The sequence below is a fragment of the Magallana gigas genome, chromosome 1, assembly GCF_963853765.1.
Source record: "Magallana gigas chromosome 1, xbMagGiga1.1, whole genome shotgun sequence".
NCBI lineage: Eukaryota > Metazoa > Mollusca > Bivalvia > Ostreida > Ostreidae > Magallana > Magallana gigas.
This window is the reverse complement of record NC_088853.1, coordinates 32,258,846-32,278,188: the sequence shown is the minus strand read 5'-3', so window position 1 is coordinate 32,278,188 and position 19,343 is coordinate 32,258,846. Positions and strand designations below refer to the sequence as shown.

Sequence of the window (19,343 nt, the reverse complement as noted above, 5' to 3'; positions counted from 1 at the left end):
TGTGAAATAAAAGTTTTACTTTGATCACATGTGTTTCCTGTCCAGCCTGGTTTACACCCGTTGTCACATCGCCCATTAGTCCTGTTACACTGATCTTCTAAGTAACAGTTCATGCTGCATTTCTGACTACAATCTTTACCGTAATGACCTTGTTGACATTCTGTAATTTGTTTTAAATTCATCATTAAAAAGTAGATATTTTGAGCGTAATATATACAAAGGAAAATGATATATAAACAAACGATACTAGATTATTACATGGATGGTACGTAATAATGATATGTTTAGAGTTTGTTTCACCATTTGAATCAGAATCACATCTGAAAACAAGAAACGGGCGACAACTCTTCAAGACTAATTCATTTAAACACACTTATAACAATCCGTACAAAATGTTTTATACAAACAGAAACTTGTTTTGCAGATGGTACTTCTATTACATGTATAATGTTATATTGAAATAACTTATAAATCATTCAAATTCTTACGTTGGTTACATTCGCTTCCTGTCCATCCTGGTATACATCCTCTGGTGCATTCACCTGTAAACCTGTCACATACACTGGCAACGAGACAGTTAACGCTGCATTTCTCTGTACAGTTTTTACCATAGAAGCCTGTGTCACATTCTAAAATAGTCCTCTAAAACTCAATTACACGGTATCACGTATTAATATTTTAGACAAAAAAAAAGCAGAACACTACATGATAAATTTCACTTGATAAATTAAAATTTCAATAGCATAAAGATCTTTGTTTTCAAAAACTGCAATGAGTTGCTTTTTTAGGTTTATATTCAGTATAATTTTAGATATTAAAAAAAAAATTATTCTTGTAGGAAAACAATTCCCATCCTTATATTTACTGTACGTTTTCATTAAAATTTCGTGTAAATACCATACTGTAGGGATTTGGGACATAATTTTATAAGTCCAGAGAAGATAAAATGGTCTTAAAAAATACCAATACTTTCATTTCTTTCAAAACCGGACTCAGAAAAAATAAAAAAAAAAAAAAAAAAACAATTCGTACGTTGATTACATTTGCTTCCCATCCATCCTGTTTTACACCCTCCGTTACAATGACCTGTGAACCTGTCACACGCATTGGTATAGTAACAATTCACGCTGCATCCGCCCATGCAATCCTTACCATAGTAGCTAAACTTACACTCTGCAATTTTTTTTAAACATTAAGGATGTTGTTTACTCATGGTTTGAGTATAATCTTCAATATCACATTTTGTATTTGTTCTAATCACAACAAGTATTTATATAATGATTTTTTTGACAAACTTCCGATTTTTTTTTTTTTAAAAATACGGAATTAGGCTCAACCAATAAATTGATTTGACGCAAAACAGGGGAAATTCTGACAAAATTTTGCACATTTTGTTTTCCGCTAAAATATTTTTGGCAGTACTGTAATATTAAAGTCAAGCATTTGTATGTTAATCGATACCATTTTGCATATTTTCTGTTGGATTTATCTCACTCATTAAGATAATTAAATGACACGCAATGTAAAAATATAAAATGCTTAAAACGATGAAAATACAATATCCCAAAAACTTGATCATTAGCCTTTTATAAATTTGTGCCAGCAGAATAAGGTTAATATAAGCAGTTTAATGCTATTAGTGTTTTTGTATTGTTATAATTCATTGTTTTGTGAAACTGAATAAAAATGGGTAGAAATTTGAAAAGATATAGAGGAAATTCGGATTGATTTTTTTTTTAAATTGTAAATAAAAAATGATATAACGGTAGTCAAAAATCAAAATCAAGATCATTAAAATAGGCTGTTCTTGTCGCCCTTTCTTCGCTTAAGGTATTCGATGTATAACGACCACATTTTGCACCTAATAGATAAATGTTTCGATTTGCTAAATCATGATATCATTTTGAAGGTTTTATCAAAAAAAAAAAAAAATAATAATAAACTTTCTTTTTATCAAAATATGAAATGAAATGAATCATTTACCGCAGATATTTTGACAAAATTAAAAGTTTTATTTTTCCATAAAGGGGAGATAACTTTTTAAAATATTTTAAGGTTCAAAATGACCGGCTTCTTACATGTTGTCTGTCATGTGAATTTGTTTCATTTCACTTTCATAGTTATCTAGCAATAAATATTTAACTATTTTAAAATGACTCAAAATTGTTCAATATCCCTTCATTATACATTGAATACCTTAATTAAAACACTAATTCTAGATTTCAAAAAAATACGTGAGAAAAGTTACGTTGATGACATTTGCTTCCTGTCCATCCCAGTGTACACCCGTTGTTACAATGTCCCGTTGAAGGGTTACATTGTTTGCTAAAGTAACAGTGTACGCTACATTGGTTATTACAATGTATCCCATAAAAGCCCAGCTGACATGCTAAAATAGCATTACAATACATGTACAATCAATTGATATTTTTCTAAAATGTTTACAAAACGGTCGGAGACAATATACTGAAAATTGAGACCTGTTCAAATTATGCATTATTGCATTGATCTGTAGGAATATCTTATATATCCTTATTACATGTAACCGCTTGAGTAAAAAAAGAAATAAAACTTAATTCTTACGCTGATAACATCTGTTTCCTGTCCATCCGGGTTTACACCCAGAGTTGCATTGTCCTGTAAACCTGTCACATCTGTTATTATCATGTAGACAGTTACCGCTGCACATGAACGTACAATCTTTCCCATAGTATCCGGGCTGACACTCTGCAATGTTCTTTGAAACATAAACACAAATCATAACGATAAAAAAATGTTAATGTTTTTGTGACAAAGACAGCGCAAATAGATTATGCATGTCTTCAGATTTAAACAATTATATTCTTTTGAAAAAATCCTCTCTCTTAAATTATATTGATGAGAAGTTCATTTTTTTTATTCATTGTATGACTTTCACAATATAAGGAACTTAAAAACATAGTTTTACGTTGATCACATTTGCTTCCCATCCATCCTTGTTTACATCCTCCGTTACAATCGCCTGTAAACCTGTCACAATTTCTGGACTGGAAACAGTTTTCGCTGCAAATGCCTGTACAACTGTTACCGTAATTACCCTGCTGACACACTGCAACATTATTTTAACCATTGACATCCGAATGACGAATATGATTTCTTGTTATGATTTTTACCGCAAAGAATATCAAAATAAATATCATTAAGTAACTATCTACATATAATTAAACTGAAATCATTTTAGTTTTAAACAAAATGTATTACTGACAAAAAGTATTACCACGTTGATCACAATTGTTTCCTGTCCATCCTGAGTTACATCCCCTGTCACAGTGACCCGTTACTATGTTACATCTGGTCAAGTAACAGTTAACACTACAACTCTCTGCACAACCAATACCATAGTAACCTTGCTGACATTCTACAATAATTCATTAATCTTATTGGCTGATTTTAAAAAAACCCACACATTTTGCATGATGTTATATAATTGTTCAGTTTCAGAAATATAAGAAAAAGCATAACCCCAATTAGAAGGCAATGTAAATCATTCAGATAAACGTTAAAAAACTGAGAGTAATAATAACCATGCAAATGTTTCTTAGAAAAACTAAGATACATGTGCATGGTTATTAGGGAATAAAATTGGCTTTTCAATAGATTACACATAAAACTATTTGCAAATCGAATATCAATCAATCACAGTCACGTTTGTCGTGTTATCGTTAAAGGTATGAATTGTAAAAAGAAATAGAAAAAATGAGTACCAATAGCTACTATGTTAAAAACCTACGACGAAATAAACAAAAATGATATTTCATTATCATTTTATAGTGTTTTTCTTTGCACCACTCCAACTATACTATAAATATTTTTTTTTGAAAACTAATCACCTCTCCAGTTCTCTCTGCCTCTCCAAGGATTAGATTTAAACACATTCTTATGAAGTGCCATGTTTTCTTTAAAGGTAATGTATCATTATATCATCAAGAAATCAAGAAATATCATTAACAGGTACCGGCAACAACAAAAATTAATATTTCGTTTTTTTTAATCTTCAATTCAATTCAATTCTTTATTCACTCAAGACCAGTTCACTGGCATTTGAGGTTCAAAATCAGTATATACAAATGTACACGAATACAGTCAAGGATCACATGTACAGTAGGAGTAATAATGACAAAAAAGGTTAAAATCACAATACAATAGGTTGTTAAATGTGGTTTCTGGAAGAACAGACTTTGAAAATTTTCTTAATAAATGTTGACAAGTTTTTTTTAGTTTTTCTACATTAGAAGTATTCATGAGCTCGTTAAATTTTATAATATTTAGAATTTTATTATATCTCTTGGGTAAAAACCTTTTTCTGTCGTTTACAAAATGTGTACATTCTAAAACATAATGAAATTCATCCGCAATACTATTAGAATCACACATGGTACATTTTCTTAAAAATGTTTTTCAATATTATGCCATCTACCTGTTTCAATGGGGAATCGATGATTACATGTTTGTAATTTTGTAAACGTGATCCGTAGATCTGTAGGTAAAATCAACAAGTACTGTTCTATTTACTTAAGCCAGTTATAACTACATATTGTTTGATTTTCCCATTTATAAGACAACCCACACGAGATGAGTATATCTTGTATACATTTTATCCATGGATGTATAAAAGATCCATTTTTGTAACATCTATAAAAATAACGATAGATTACATTAGTGAGTTTACAATCGTGGGCTGTCAAAACTTTTGCCCAGTACATTATCATTTTAATTTAAACAAAGAGTGACAATGGATACCTTCCAGTTTCTCCATACATTATACAATTTGGAATACTAGATTTTAGATTAAGAATAAATTTCAAAAATTGTAAATGTACCTTTTTAATAATATCTAAATTCTCGTTACCCCACACTTCGCACGAATAAAGTAAAATTGGGTTAATGACCTTGTCAAATAGGTCTAACTGACAATTAATTGGTAGGCTAAAATAACTTTTTTTTCGTAAAACACCATATAATGCCGTTGACGCTTGTTCTACTAAATGCTTTTTAGCATTATTAAATTTTCCACTTCTTGATAAAACAATACCCAAATAGCAAAATGATTTTACGTTTTTTAATAGTTACTCCTTTATACAAAAATTTACGCTTTGACATTGCACCTTTTGAAAAAATGAGGATCTTTGTTTTGGCTATATTGACAAATTTCCATATATCACAATAATTTGCGAACACATCTAATGACTTTTGTAAATCAGGCGCAGATTGAGATATCAAGACAGTGTCATCAGCATAAAAAAGTAGACAGAGTTTCAACATAGCAAATAAATCATCCTGTATTTGAAGAGAAGGACAAGTAAATCCCTCTATCTGGTTTCTTAATAAATAATCTTCCAAATCGTTAATAAAAAGAGAAAATAAAAATGGTGACACATTTTCTCCTTGTCTTACACCTATGTTACACATAAAAAAATCTGATAAATGTTGACCAATTTTTACCTTTGATTTAATATCCTTGTACATGTTAATAATAAATCTCAAACATTTTCCATCTATCCCACTTTTAAGAACTTTCGTTCATAGTCCATCTCGCCAAACTGTATCAAAAGCTTGCTTTTCTATATATTCTATAAACATGTTTTGTTCGTTTTTTATTTTTTTTATTTTTTTATCAATACATTAACTCTATAAATGTACCGGTATAAAAATAATGCAATTACAATTCAAATACTGTAAACGTACTATATTTGGCTGTGTATTCTATTTAGCGCTTTTGGCGAAATGCAGATTCCGCTAAATCAAGTGCATCGATAAATGCCATGCATAAGAATAGATACATTCAGGGATACGCTAATTCAAAATCATGCCAACTTGTTTAAAAACTTCATTCCGCCAAATACCATACATGTACACGCCAAATATAATACGTTTACAATATATTTGATAATTGGATACATGTAATTAAACTGAAATCATTAAAGTTTCAAACAAAATGTATTACTGAATAAAAAGTGTTATTACGTTGATCACAATTGTTTCCTGTCCATCCTGAGTTACATCCCCTGTCACAGTGACCCGTTTCTATGTTACATCTGGTCGAGTAACAGTTAACACTACAACTCTCTGCACATCCAATACCATAGTAACCTGGCTGACATTCTACAATAATTCATTAATCTTAATGGCTCATTTAAAAAACACATTTTGCATGATGTTCTATGATTGTTCAGTTTCAGAAATATAAGAAAAAGCATAACCCCAATTAGAAGGCAATGTAAATCATTCAGATATACGTTAAAAAACTGAGAATAATAATAACCATGCAAATGTTTCTTAGAAAAACTAAGATACATGTGCATGGTTATTAGGGAATAAAATTGGCTTTCAAATAGATTACACATAAAACTATTTGCAAATCGAATATCAATCAATCACAGTCACGTTTGTCCTGTTATCGTTAAAGGTATGAATTGTAAAAAGAAATAGAAAAAATGAGTACCAATAGTTACTATGTTAAAAACCTACGACGAAATAAACAAAAATGATATTTCATTATCATTTTATAGTGTTTTTCTTTGCACCACTCCAAATATACTATAAATATTTTTTTTTTGAAAACTAATCACCTCTCCAGTTCTCTCTGCCTCTCCAAGGATTAGATTTAAACACATTCTTATGAAGTGCCATGTTTTCTTTAAAGGTAATGTATCATTATATCATCAAGAAATCAAGAAATATCATTAACAGGTACCGGCAACAACAAAAATCAATATTTTTCGTTTTTTTTAATCTTCAATTCAATTCAATTCTTTATTCACTCAAGACCAGTTCACTGGCATTTGAGGTTCAAAATCAGTATATACAAATGTACACGAATACAGTCAAGGATCACATGTACAGTAGGAGTAATAATGACAAAAAAGGTTAAAATCACAATACAATAGGTTGTTAAATGTGGTTTCTGGAAGAACAGACTTTGAAAATTTTCTTAATAAATGTTGACAAGTTTTTTTTAGTTTTTCTACATTAGAAGTATTCATGAGCTCGTTACATTTTATAATATTTAGAATTTTATTATATCTCTTGGGTAAAAACCTTTTTCTGTCGTTTACAAAATGTGTACATTCTAAAACATAATGAAATTCATCCGCAATACTATTAGAATCACACATTGTACATTTTCTTAAATGTCTTTCAATATTATGCCATCTACCTGTTTCAATGGGGAATCGATGATTACATGTTCGTAATTTTGTAAACGTGATCCGTAGATCTGTAGGTAAAATCAACAAGTACTTTTCTATTTACTTAAGCCAGTTATAACTACATATTGTTTGATTTTCCCATTTATAAGACAACCCACACGAGTTGAGTATATCTTGTATACATTTTATCCATGGATGTATAAAAGATCCATTTTTGTAACATCTATAAAAATAACGATAGATTACATTAGTGAGTTTACAATCGTGGGCTGTCAAAACTTTTGCCCAGTACATTATCATTTTAATTTAAACAAAGAGTGACAATGGATACCTTCCAGTTTCTCCATACATTATACAATTTGGAATACTAGATTTTAGATTAAGAATAAATTTCAAAAATTGTAAATGTACCTTTTTAATAATATCTAAATTCTCGTTACCCCACACTTCGCACGAATAAAGTAAAATTGGGTTAATGACCTTGTCAAATAGGTCTAACTGACAATTAATTGGTAGGCTAAAATAACTTTTTTTTCGTAAAACACCATATAATGCCGTTGACGCTTGTTCTACTAAATGCTTTTTAGCATTATTAAATTTTCCACTTCTTGATAAAACAATACCCAAATAGCAAAATGATTTTACGTTTTTTAATAGTTACTCCTTTATACAAAAATTTACGCATTGACATTGCACCTTTTGAAAAAATGAGGATCTTTGTTTTGGCTATATTGACAAATTTCCATATATCACAATAATTTGCAAACACATCTAATGACTTTTGTAAATCAGGCGCAGATTGAGATATCAAGACAGTGTCATCAGCATAAAAAAGTAGACAAAGTTTCAACATAGCAAATAAATCATCCTGTATTTGAAGAGAAGGACAAGTAAATCCCTCTATCTGGTTTCTTAATAAATAATCTTCCAAATCGTTAATAAAAAGAGAAAGTAAAAATGGTGACACATTTTCTCCTTGTCTTACACCTATGTTACACATAAAAAAATCTGATAAATATTGACCAATTTTTACCTTTGATTTAATATCCTTGTACATGTTAATAATAAATCTCAAACATTTTCCATCTATCCCACTTTTAAGAACTTTCGTTCATAGTCCATCTCGCCAAACTGTATCAAAAGCTTGCTTGAAATCAATGAAAGCACAGAATAGTTTCCTCTTATTGTTTAGTGCATATTTACAAAGAAAATCAATAACAAATATATTATCTGATGTACAATAACCCTTTCTAAAACCATTTTGCGCTTCATTGATTATAAGTGTATCTCGTTAGCTAAGGTGTTTAAACGGTCACATATTATACTAGTAAAAAGTTTTCCTAAACAACTGAGTAATGTAATAGGTCTATAATTTTCAGGTTGACTCCTGTTGCCCTTGCCTTTGTAAATTGGCTTAATTATTCCTTATAGCCAATCGTCTGTGACTAGGCCACTATCAAAAACCAAATTGAAAAGGTTTACATATAAGGGTAAGAAGGTTTTCATAGTTGTCTAAATATATTCGTTGATAACATGGTCACCCCAGGCGCTTTATTATTTTTTAATTTTTTTACAGCATTCCTAATTTCTTCACAAGATGTAGACTGATTAAGAAGTGTATCATTATCTAAGTTTATGTTTATATCTATCTCTTGGTATTCAACTGTGCCTTCGTTTGTTTCTTTCATAAACTCATACATTAAATCAATATTTACACTAGTTTTGTCTTTCTTATTGGTACTATTCAAAATATCCCAGTATTCTTTAGGTTTCCCTTTATGGAGTTCCTTAAGCTTGTCTGAAATACTATCATTGTAGGCCTTGATGCTTTTATCCAATGTTTTCTTGTATTCTTTGCCATACATTTTAAGATTGTGAAAAGTTTCATTTGATTTTTCTTTATTATATAAACGTTTTGCAATGTGGAATTTTCTTCTGGCTGTGCGACAAGTTTTATTGAACCATGGTTTATTAGCATCGACTTGTCTTTTCTTCGGGGGAGTTTTACTTTTTAATGTCTTTCCTGCTGAAGCAATAACAATATTACAGACTTCACTAGTGATTTTGTCTATATCGTACTGTTCTACAATGGGTTTACCTTGTAAATAATCAATATTTCTGACAGTTTCGTTTAATTTATCGCTATTGATATTATGTGCAAATTCTGTAGCTTTTCCAGACTCCCAAATGAATAAGTTTGAATCTACTTTTTCGGCTGATTGGCTACTTGATTGTTTCTCTATTGGTAATTGATCCAAAAGCTCAAAAGTGATTGGACTGTGAACATCGGAGTATAAGTTACAAAAATCGTGGATAAAAAAGCCTTTAACTGACTGCAACAAAGACGCATTACATAATACATAATTTACAGTACTTCTATCTTTACAAGTTATCCGGTTCTCTCCGAGTCGGCCGTTGACAATGAAGAGATTGTTATTCTTGCACAGTTCAATCAATTTGTATCCAAAGTTATTACAGTGATCATCACACCTTGACCTTTCAAGTGAAATATTTGAGTCCAACAATATTTTTACCTGTTCTAAATATTGTCGTGTTTCTTCGTCCATGTTATTATGGTTTGCTTAAAAACTATCTAAACATACATAATCTTAACCCTTGCATAATTACAATTCAAAAATACACGGTGCTTTATATTATTATCTAAAAGTTGAAATAAAGATTAGATTATGAATTCATCGTAAAATATTACTCAAAAAAGGAATACTTGTTGCTAGTTATATGTTTGGTCATTTCTGAATGACTAATTGTCTTGTGAAACTATGAGAAATGCAAGTGTTGATAAATCTTACTAACAATGCAGAAAATCTAATATAATATCAAGTTTGTATGTGTGTTATGATGTGTTTTATATCTAGCGGTATTACTTTAATGTAGATTTATATATTTTAAGGGAGCTCCTTAAATCATGGCTTATATTGTTTAGAAACCAGCTGACGATATGGCAATAAAAATAATTCGTTAAAATTGGTTGTATCAATTAAATTCATTAGATATCATCATAGCTTAGCTGTTAAAGTATTTGCGAACCTCAGAACACGAGTTAGCTTTTTGATTTTGTGTTCGAAATATTTATAACATGTGTGTCGTTATTTTAACTTTCTTATATTTTGAAATGAAAATAAGCTGAAGTTATCTTGTTTTATATTATGTATGAACTACATTTATTTGTCATGAACAACTATATTAAAAAAAAAAAAAAAAACCTTAAATATTTAGTTATATTTCATTCTCTCCTTAAATGGACTATATATGATATGGGCCTAAAATGGCCCTTAAGATAAAGATCATCATTTTACTGTACTTCCTTGTTTTCTTTGTACAGATATATATGTGATTTTTTTTAAGTAATGTTCATTTTGATTCAACTGCCCACAAACTAGAAATATGACATCGTAAAGACAACCTTATCCCGCCATCTTTAGCATAAAGCTGCTTGTTGTCAAGCAGTATTTGTTTCGTGAGTGCAAAGATATCAAATAAACAAGTGAAAACTATATTTTGCATCAATTCTTCTAAAAAAATAACATTGCATTTTATTGTACCCGAAACACTTGCAAAGATGACGAATTTTGGAGGCCAAATTAAACTCATATCATTTATATCTACAAATCATTGTATCCCAAAATATATTGATAGGTGTTTTTCAAAATGAGTACCTAACCTATCTCACATTTTAAAAAAAATACTTATATAAATGTAAAAAAAATCAAAAAACCAAAAACAAACTTATAGCCAAAATATATGGAAAATCCTTTGTTTTAGTTATACATGTATGGTTATATTTGGGACTTCAAACAATATTATACGTTTATGCTTATACATAAAGCTCTACTAAATAAAACAAATCAAGCAAATTTTGCTTGCAATGTGAACCTACCAAAAGCAAACACATCACTTTTCAGGAAGATTAGGATGATCAAATACAGCATGACTAGCAGATCAGTATATCTGAAACAAATACGAAATGCGTATTTACATTATAGTTACCTCTCAACTACATTGCACTACATGTAAATTTCAATGCACTTACTTTTATACATATACTTGTTATCTTTTGTGACATTTTAAACCTTCAATTAAATTCATTCAAATAAAGAAATCAACATTCTTTTTTCTGATTTGTATCATCTAATGATATGGAGGTAAATTTGTAGGACTTTATATATTTATGGAAATAATATCTCAAAGAAAGAAAACGTGATGCCTTACAGGGTAAACAAACATTAATGGTTTATAAGATGTTGTATCTTTCCAAATTTCAAACGTCTGTTTAGAAGGTGTTTCTAACAGTTCATACATTTGTAATAAGCATGCACAAATATATGATTTGGACAAGTACGTCTACAAGGAATATATTGTCCCATAACGTGTTCAAGGATTTTTTTTTCTATATATGTACATGTAATGATAAATTTATATCTTCTGAAACAACGGCATTGGCTCTGTAACTCTTAACTTATTCAAGGAAAGTGTTATATTAAGAAAATTGATTCATTTGAAGTGCATAGTTATCCTTCAAAATGTATAATTTATCACTAATGACACTGATCAAATAATAATTGGATGGAAAGAGTTTAGATATAGCTACAAAAGTAAACATTGATTTTTTTTACTTTATGAATAAGTGACTGTAATATCATTAGGTTAACCCAATATACAGAACACTAACATTCCAAAAAAGGTTTATGACTTTCATAAGTGTCAATATGTATTTAAGAATCAACAAAGAGATGGAATGATAAAACAAGCAACGAGAACATTAAATACATGAAACAGGTGAAAAATCGTTGGGCTTGTTAAAATTTGAATATTTTCTGTTGCTGTCCCATGATTGTGCATAGACAGACATGTTCCTTTATATTACAATAATTAGAAATGGAATATTAACTACACATACATACTTTGTACTTCACGATTGACTGCATATCTTCCAATGTCATACCAACGAATTCAATTAACATTAATAAAACTGTTATCAATATATAAATAATGCATGTTTGGGAAGGTAACTGTTGAAATTGACATCCCGAGAAAGCCATTGTCAACCGACGCGAAGCGGAGGTTGACAACGGTTTTCGAGGGGTTTCCATTTCAACAGTTACCCTCCCAAAGAGGCACTAATTATTTTATGATACTGAATGTCCTGATTTTAATGAAAATTTTACTGCTTTAATATAGAAAGGAAGTGAAGTCTACGGCGAACCGTAGGCGCATAATTTATGCGCATGTAACAATGCGTTATGTTCCCCGTTGCCAAGTGTGTTGCTAACGCTGAGGATAATAGAACGGATTACCAACTGCGTCTAAACCAATCAGATTTCAGTATTAAACATGAAAGTATAATAATAGCTTTTGTTTCCTTTAGCTTTTTGTTTTCCTTTGTTTGTTTTTTTTTTATTTGAATCTCGTCAAATATAATGAGAATCTGATAGTAACTGTGTCTGTTTTGATTGTTTGCAATAGTTTGTATATTTCATTAAGATTATACACTTTTGGAGTTAAATTTTGAAAGTTGTACCAAGGTATATCAATCTGGGTTTTTTTCCCCATCATATTCAAATAGATGGAGCAAACAAACAAACAATCAAACAAACAAACACACAAATAAATAAATAAAATAAAAAACAAAGGTCATTATGAATGTTTTTCTTCCATTCTACGTAATCTGTATTTTTTAATCAGACTTGATGCTTCCTGGTTGTTCACTTTTTTATGCATTACACATCTGTAGGCATACTAAGAGTTGTAACTATCAATTGGATTTAAATAATTAGATTTACTACATTGGCATTAAACTATTTTTAACAGGCAATAGTCATTAACTGTTACTTGTTGAATTCAAATGTACTTTATTTCTGCTGAATATTTTATACCTTAAGAATACGAATACCGCCGACATGTTCATGTTTAATGATATAGGCGACATAGGTTTATTCTTTTTTAAATGAGTTTAAAAGAAATGCTTCAAAAAGGTTACATGTAAATTCCTTATGATAATACGCTAATATGTCAGGCCGTTTTTACCTATATATGAGTTATGGCAGTGTTTTACTATACTTTTCCTTTCCCACTTTTTGTAATTTCTAAAATACAGTGTATGCAGTATGAAACCGCCCAATCGTCAACAACTGCTATTTTTTTATAGATTTTTTAAAGGCCCATTACTACATAAAATATGTATAAAACATATATGTATATCCTTACCTTGTTAACGTCTGCATGTATGTATAAAATGTTTAGTGCATCAATAATTCTCTTAACGAGACAGTTTACACTCATTTTAATATAACTTCCGTCTCCATGTAATCAAATGGGTTGGGTTTTCTAACTTAAGAATTCTTAAAAAAATAACTTCCTTATTGATGTGATGTTTCACCATGATGTTCATTGTGAAATTTAACCATTTTTTTAAAAAAAAATATATCACTTTTTTTTATTACTTAGGTTTCATAAACTCCGTGCATTTACATGTAAAGTGGATCATCTGTCACCAGGACTCTTTCGTTCCCAAGTCAAATCGTTTGGATACGTAAGGGGTGTGGATAACTGAAATAAGTCTAGTGTTATTATAAATGATAGATTATATGTTTATACTGGGTGTTAATACACTTTTTTCCCTTTCATATTGATTAGCAATATATTAGTGCTGTCATTTGAAATACAACTGTTTGTGATCAGCGAATTATGGTTTATATTTTTATTCAGTCCAAAAAAATATCCATACTATAGTAAAAGCAAAATGGAGCTAAATTGATTGTGTTCTAGTGTGAAATAAATGTGCCTAACAAACTATATATGGACAAGTCAATTTTTCATCGATGCACTTTCGATCAGTTGAAATACTTTCCTTATTGTTTTCTTCCTATACTTCCGATTTTCACTTAATCTAACAAGGTCTTCCTGAGACACTTCGTTTAAAATACTTTTATTTCGAATATATATACCACAAATCTATAAAGCACTTTCCAAGTTTATGAAACACATTTTGTTTTCTTTTAAATAAACTTTTTAAAAAGTGGTTGCACTTGACAGTGCGCAGTGTAAAGATATTCCAGCCACGTGTAATGAGGCGAACTAATCCTGCTTAACAAGCAATGTGGGTAACTTTTAAATTAAAATGATTCTGGAAGTCAGGGTGTATATACAAGCTACTCATGGAGACTAGATGGTAAAACTAAATTTTGTAACTTAATTGTGTAATTGACAGTTACACAATTTGTTTGTGGTAAAAACAGATCGACGGATCAGGGACTCGAAATAAGTCATAGCTTATCCGTCAATCTTGTGTATAAACAGAGACAGACCTTTACATTCAATTGGATTTTGTGAAGAACTTATTATACATAGCCATTTTGAATTTCACTATTGATTGTACAATATTCAACGTCATACTAAATAATAATTAATATAGACTGTTATCTAGGTTTTGTTTTTCTAGAATTTTTTGTTTTTCCTTTCTTTGTTTTTGATTAAGAAATCTTGTCAAAACTAATCAAATTAGACACTTTTGATGTTTTCTTTTTAATTTCTTGATATATTTTTTATAGGTATAATTATTATGAACTTTTAAGGTATGAATACAATAGTATGGGTATATTCATCGATTATTGCCCCTTTTCTCCTGATTTTATGTACGGAATTAATTGACGTCAAAATCATGCTTTCAAATTGTAAGACTTTCTTTTTAAGATAATTTGTTCAGGTAGTATATAAATCTGGACAAGATTTGAAATATGTTTAATTCACTAGAAAAAAAGATATGACTTTCTATTATTTAGTTTTCTCTTATTAGAGAAAAGCAGACATATTGATATAATGAACATCCTATTTAAATTTACTGATATTACATGTACTCGGTATGTTGTTTTCTTTGTTTTTTTTTGTTTTTTTTGTTTTTTTTTTTGGGGGGGGGGGTTGTTGTTGCTTCTGGAGACTATATTCTATTTGATCTAAAGGGTACCCAAAAAAATCGATATCTCATTGGTGTGAGCTTTCCAGAAAATTGATGTACCTCTGAAAGTCGCTCGGAATCTAAGCCACATACAACAAACACAAGATAAATAGTCTTCAATCAGTCAACTGGGATATGACTGAAGGGTTACATGTACTAGAAGGTGAACACATGGCAGAGCCTTGCATTACAGTCCCCTCTCAAAACCTTTAAGTTAGCAATCAGGACTTGGTTGCTCAAAACTCTGGTTAGCCTTAATCACTGTTTAATTTAACTTTTGATCAAAGTCAGTATACACTTGTTTAAAATCAGTGGTCAAAGCAGATATGTATCTAAGCTTGTTACTAAGTTAAAACAGTAGTTAGTATCCCATAATGCACTTACTTTGTCCCTCTGTCAATAATGGCTGAAAAAAATAATAGCACTTCAATTCGGACAAACAACACTCAATTTATCAATAAAAAAGTTAGAGACTTAATATTCATCTAAACAGCTTTATATAAAAATACCTGTACCTGACTGAATATTTCCTTTTTAATTGGCACTTATATTTTCTCTACAAGTGTGAATTAATTAACTAAATAGTATTAATTACATTTTTCCTTTAAAAGGGGGGTTTGGTTTTTTAAACAAGTGATTGCACTTGACAAGTTCACAGTGTACAAATATCAAATCTACGTGCAGTAATGTGTTTTAATCATGTCTAACCAGAACAGTCGGTAATTTTTGGAAGTGATTTGGGAAGTCAGAGCGTCTATACGACCTTTCATGGTCTAGCAGGTGAAAGAGGTGGGAGACTCAACTGAAAAAGCATCGTCATATTGTACTAAGTGAAGTATCATATATTTTGTTGTCCATTTAAAGGAAGAAAAAATTATGTTAAAAAAAGAAAACAGACTGCCCAAGCCGGAAGGTAAATTGAGACAAAATAGCAGATACAAAATCTGATCCCAAATAAAGTAGTCTGAAATGGCGCCAATGTTTCCATTTTCATTGATAAGAGAAACTTATGTTTATATCATTTTCGATTTTATTATATTCATCGCAGCTGAATACGTTGTGACTTAGTATATACAAATAACGAATGTTTCCATTTTTAATGGTAGAAGTGACATAAATTCTATATTTCCACTTTGGATGAAGTTATGCGGAATGCAAACATTACGTGTCTAAAATGTGCCATGCCATTTTGACCTGGTCGGAAAACTCAGCGTTTTTATAATAACTTTACAACTTATATTTTTTTTTATCTGATATACCCATCAATTGTCCAAACTTGCTAGCAAATCACTGATCAGATATATAAATGATCAGTCGGGCGTGACTTTTTGATATGTTGATATATATTTTTTGGGAGATGGTTTTAATCAACTCTCCTATGCAGTTACTATGGCAAACCGAAAATGAAACATTGTCTGGACCTAAGCACAAATCATCACCGCTGACAATACCTAGTTCTTGTAAATGATAGAAAAAAATTGATGGTATGTATGCTGAAGCATTGTTTTTCAAGGAAACTTATCTAGAAACACTTTGAAAATAGTCAGATTTTATATCATACGAACAATTTAGATATTTTTGTAGTTTCATGTATTCCTACGCCAGAATTTAATAAAGTCTCTTTTAACCAAACGCTCGGCTGTCTCCGTAAATCTCCGACAAGCAGAGAGGCTCTCTTTCTTGTCGGAGATTAACGGAGACAGCCGAGCGTCTGTTAGAACGAGACTAGAGTTCGATGTCAATAGTGTTTAGATCAATTCAATTTTTAGAATTGTTTCAATTACTAATACATAGTTTAAAATCTATCTTTAAATATAACACAACATGAGTCATATGGGGTTTCTTGAAATTCTTGCCGGAAAAGTCTAAAAATTCATATTATAAAATAATGCCTAATTGAAATACAGACTAGAAATTGCCATGCAAGATAAGTTGTGTTTAAAATAAATGATAATCGATCAAATTAACTCCCGCCAGTTCTTCAGTACTTTGATTTGACAGTTAGTTTTCTAAACTAAAATCTTAGTTTAGTTAGATTAGATAACATATATTCTTACCGTGTTATAGTCTGCTTGTTCTTACACATTCTTCAATGTATCACCATTTTTCTTCATTTTACTTCTTTGTCGATATAATCCAATGACTGGGATTTCCTTATTTAGGAAGTCTTTAAAAAACTAATTTCCTAGTTGATGTAATGCATTTAATGCATCATCTCTGATTTCCTTGTTAAATGATTTTTCAAAGTTTAATTCGTGTCATGAGATAGTAGTATTTTATAAAATCCATATCTTTACTGTAATTGCTACAATCATTTATCTCTGTTAAATTAAATTGCAAAACACGCGAAAACAATTTGTAAGAGACACTTCTGTTTTGTAATGGTAATGTTTTGCCGTTCATACATGATTCTTTTTTACAGGTAAAGCAGTCTTGGCTTCATACAAAACATGTTATATTTAAATGAAATAAGATTAACACAATGCCGTATATTTCTCTTATTTCTACACAAAAGTTTCAGTTTTCCTGGCCAAATGGTTCTTGAGAATAAGACTTTTAAAGATTTAGTCTATATATTCCTATGTTAAAATTAAACCTCCCATTGTAGCTCCATCGTACCCTCGGGAGTGGGACAATTAATGCATTTTTGTATTTAAGATGAATCTGTTCAGCTTCATCAAAATTGACTTAAATGGAACTTAAATATGGTGTAAAGACAACTTAAAATGGCGTAAATGCCACTTAAAGATGCTCAACTGTGGCTTACATAGGGTTTAAAGGTGACTTAAAGAAGATTGGACATAAAGGACCTAGAAGCTCTAGCTAAAAGGTTATTTTGAGCTGGCTTAAAGATCGTACATCCTTAAACCCACCTTTACGCCACCTTTACGGACTTGCTCAAAGATGGTTTGTTCGCCCTGTAACGATTAATTCGCATTCATTTAAATTGTCTAAAACAATATTTTGATCTCATCCACATTATCAACATAAAGGCACTGTCGCTGAAAGACATCGTCATGCGGCACAATAACCAACATTTTTCCGGTTTAATTTGTTCAGATATATTATATTTTATATTGAGCAAAACTCTCTCTCTCTAATATATATTTTTGAAACTATGCACCCAGCTCTTTATAAAACTTTGCTTTATGTAGTATTATCAATCGATTTTTTTTTAATTGATACTATATAGATATGTCTAACTACAATGATTTCTCACTCATATCTTATATTTTTTAACTCGAAATACTTTCATCACTGAGTGGTTTCTTCTTTAAAAATATCGAGTCTTTATGCGCTTAATGTGTACAAATACTGAAATATTTTAACAAATATTTTGCTTTTCGTGAGTCATAAGTTAACCAAGTCAAAAAAATTATCACTTTGTAAACAACACAAACTAATAAAATACAGAATCATTTTTGAATAATTCTGAACAAGATGAAAATACAATTACCTGAATAGGCTCACTGCAAAGGCAAATCTGAAAATTCTGATAGGGGCACCAAATGTGAGTTATTCAAACTAAATTTGTGAACCACATTATATATAGCACACAGGTATGACAAAAGGCAAAGAACAAGGGACGTTATTGGCCGAAATTTGCCGTGTATCAAATATGCACAGCATCAAGCATTTTAAAAAGCCTTGAATTTATAAAATCAAATAGTATATAACTTATATATGTTACTTAAACATATATATCATGAAATGTATGCTGAAAATTGTTCCATTTTAAGCAAGACGTCGAAATTTAAGGTGGAAGGCTACATCGTCACAATATGTCTGACATCCGTTTGAAACGCCATTTTGTTCCGGATTGATAGCATTATGTCGTGGTACAAAATAGCTATACATCGTTCAATTGAACTCTTCTAACGAGGGAGATGAGATAAGAATTAAATCACCAAAACCCTTAGAAAATATGTCAATTACCTTCATGATTAAAGCTTTCAACTAACATTGATTATCAGCTCTTATGTAGAGAAAACTAGTCCGAAATATCTGACGTTTTTTCTGGCTTTTTTAATGATTTTGATATTTACTTGCCAGGAAAACGTCTGTAGGCTTTCCTCTGTATTTTCCTGGCAAGTAAATATCAAAATCGTTACAAAAGTCAGAAAAACGTCAAATATTTCGGACAAAGAGAAAACGTGAAATCAAAATAATATACTGTTTCCTTG

The 19,343-nt window shown here is 30.2% G+C and overlaps 1 protein-coding gene across 1 annotated transcript in view; it reads right to left on the bottom strand.

Annotated features, from left to right (window-relative positions):
- LOC109618661 (receptor-type tyrosine-protein phosphatase kappa) overlaps positions 1–3,393 on the bottom strand; it is a 43,398-nt gene extending 40,005 nt beyond the window's left edge. Inside the window, exons 1-7 of the mRNA XM_066066191.1 lie at positions 3,257–3,393; positions 2,948–3,088; positions 2,584–2,727; positions 2,249–2,389; positions 1,033–1,173; positions 489–629; positions 20–160 (exon numbers count right to left, since the gene is read on the bottom strand). Coding sequence (XP_065922263.1) covers positions 20–160; positions 489–629; positions 1,033–1,173; positions 2,249–2,389; positions 2,584–2,727; positions 2,948–2,969 — 730 coding nt within the window. The 5' untranslated portion in view covers positions 2,970–3,088; positions 3,257–3,393. The remainder of the gene's footprint in view (positions 1–19; positions 161–488; positions 630–1,032; positions 1,174–2,248; positions 2,390–2,583; positions 2,728–2,947; positions 3,089–3,256) is intronic.
- Positions 3,394–19,343: the final 15,950 nt, after the last annotated feature.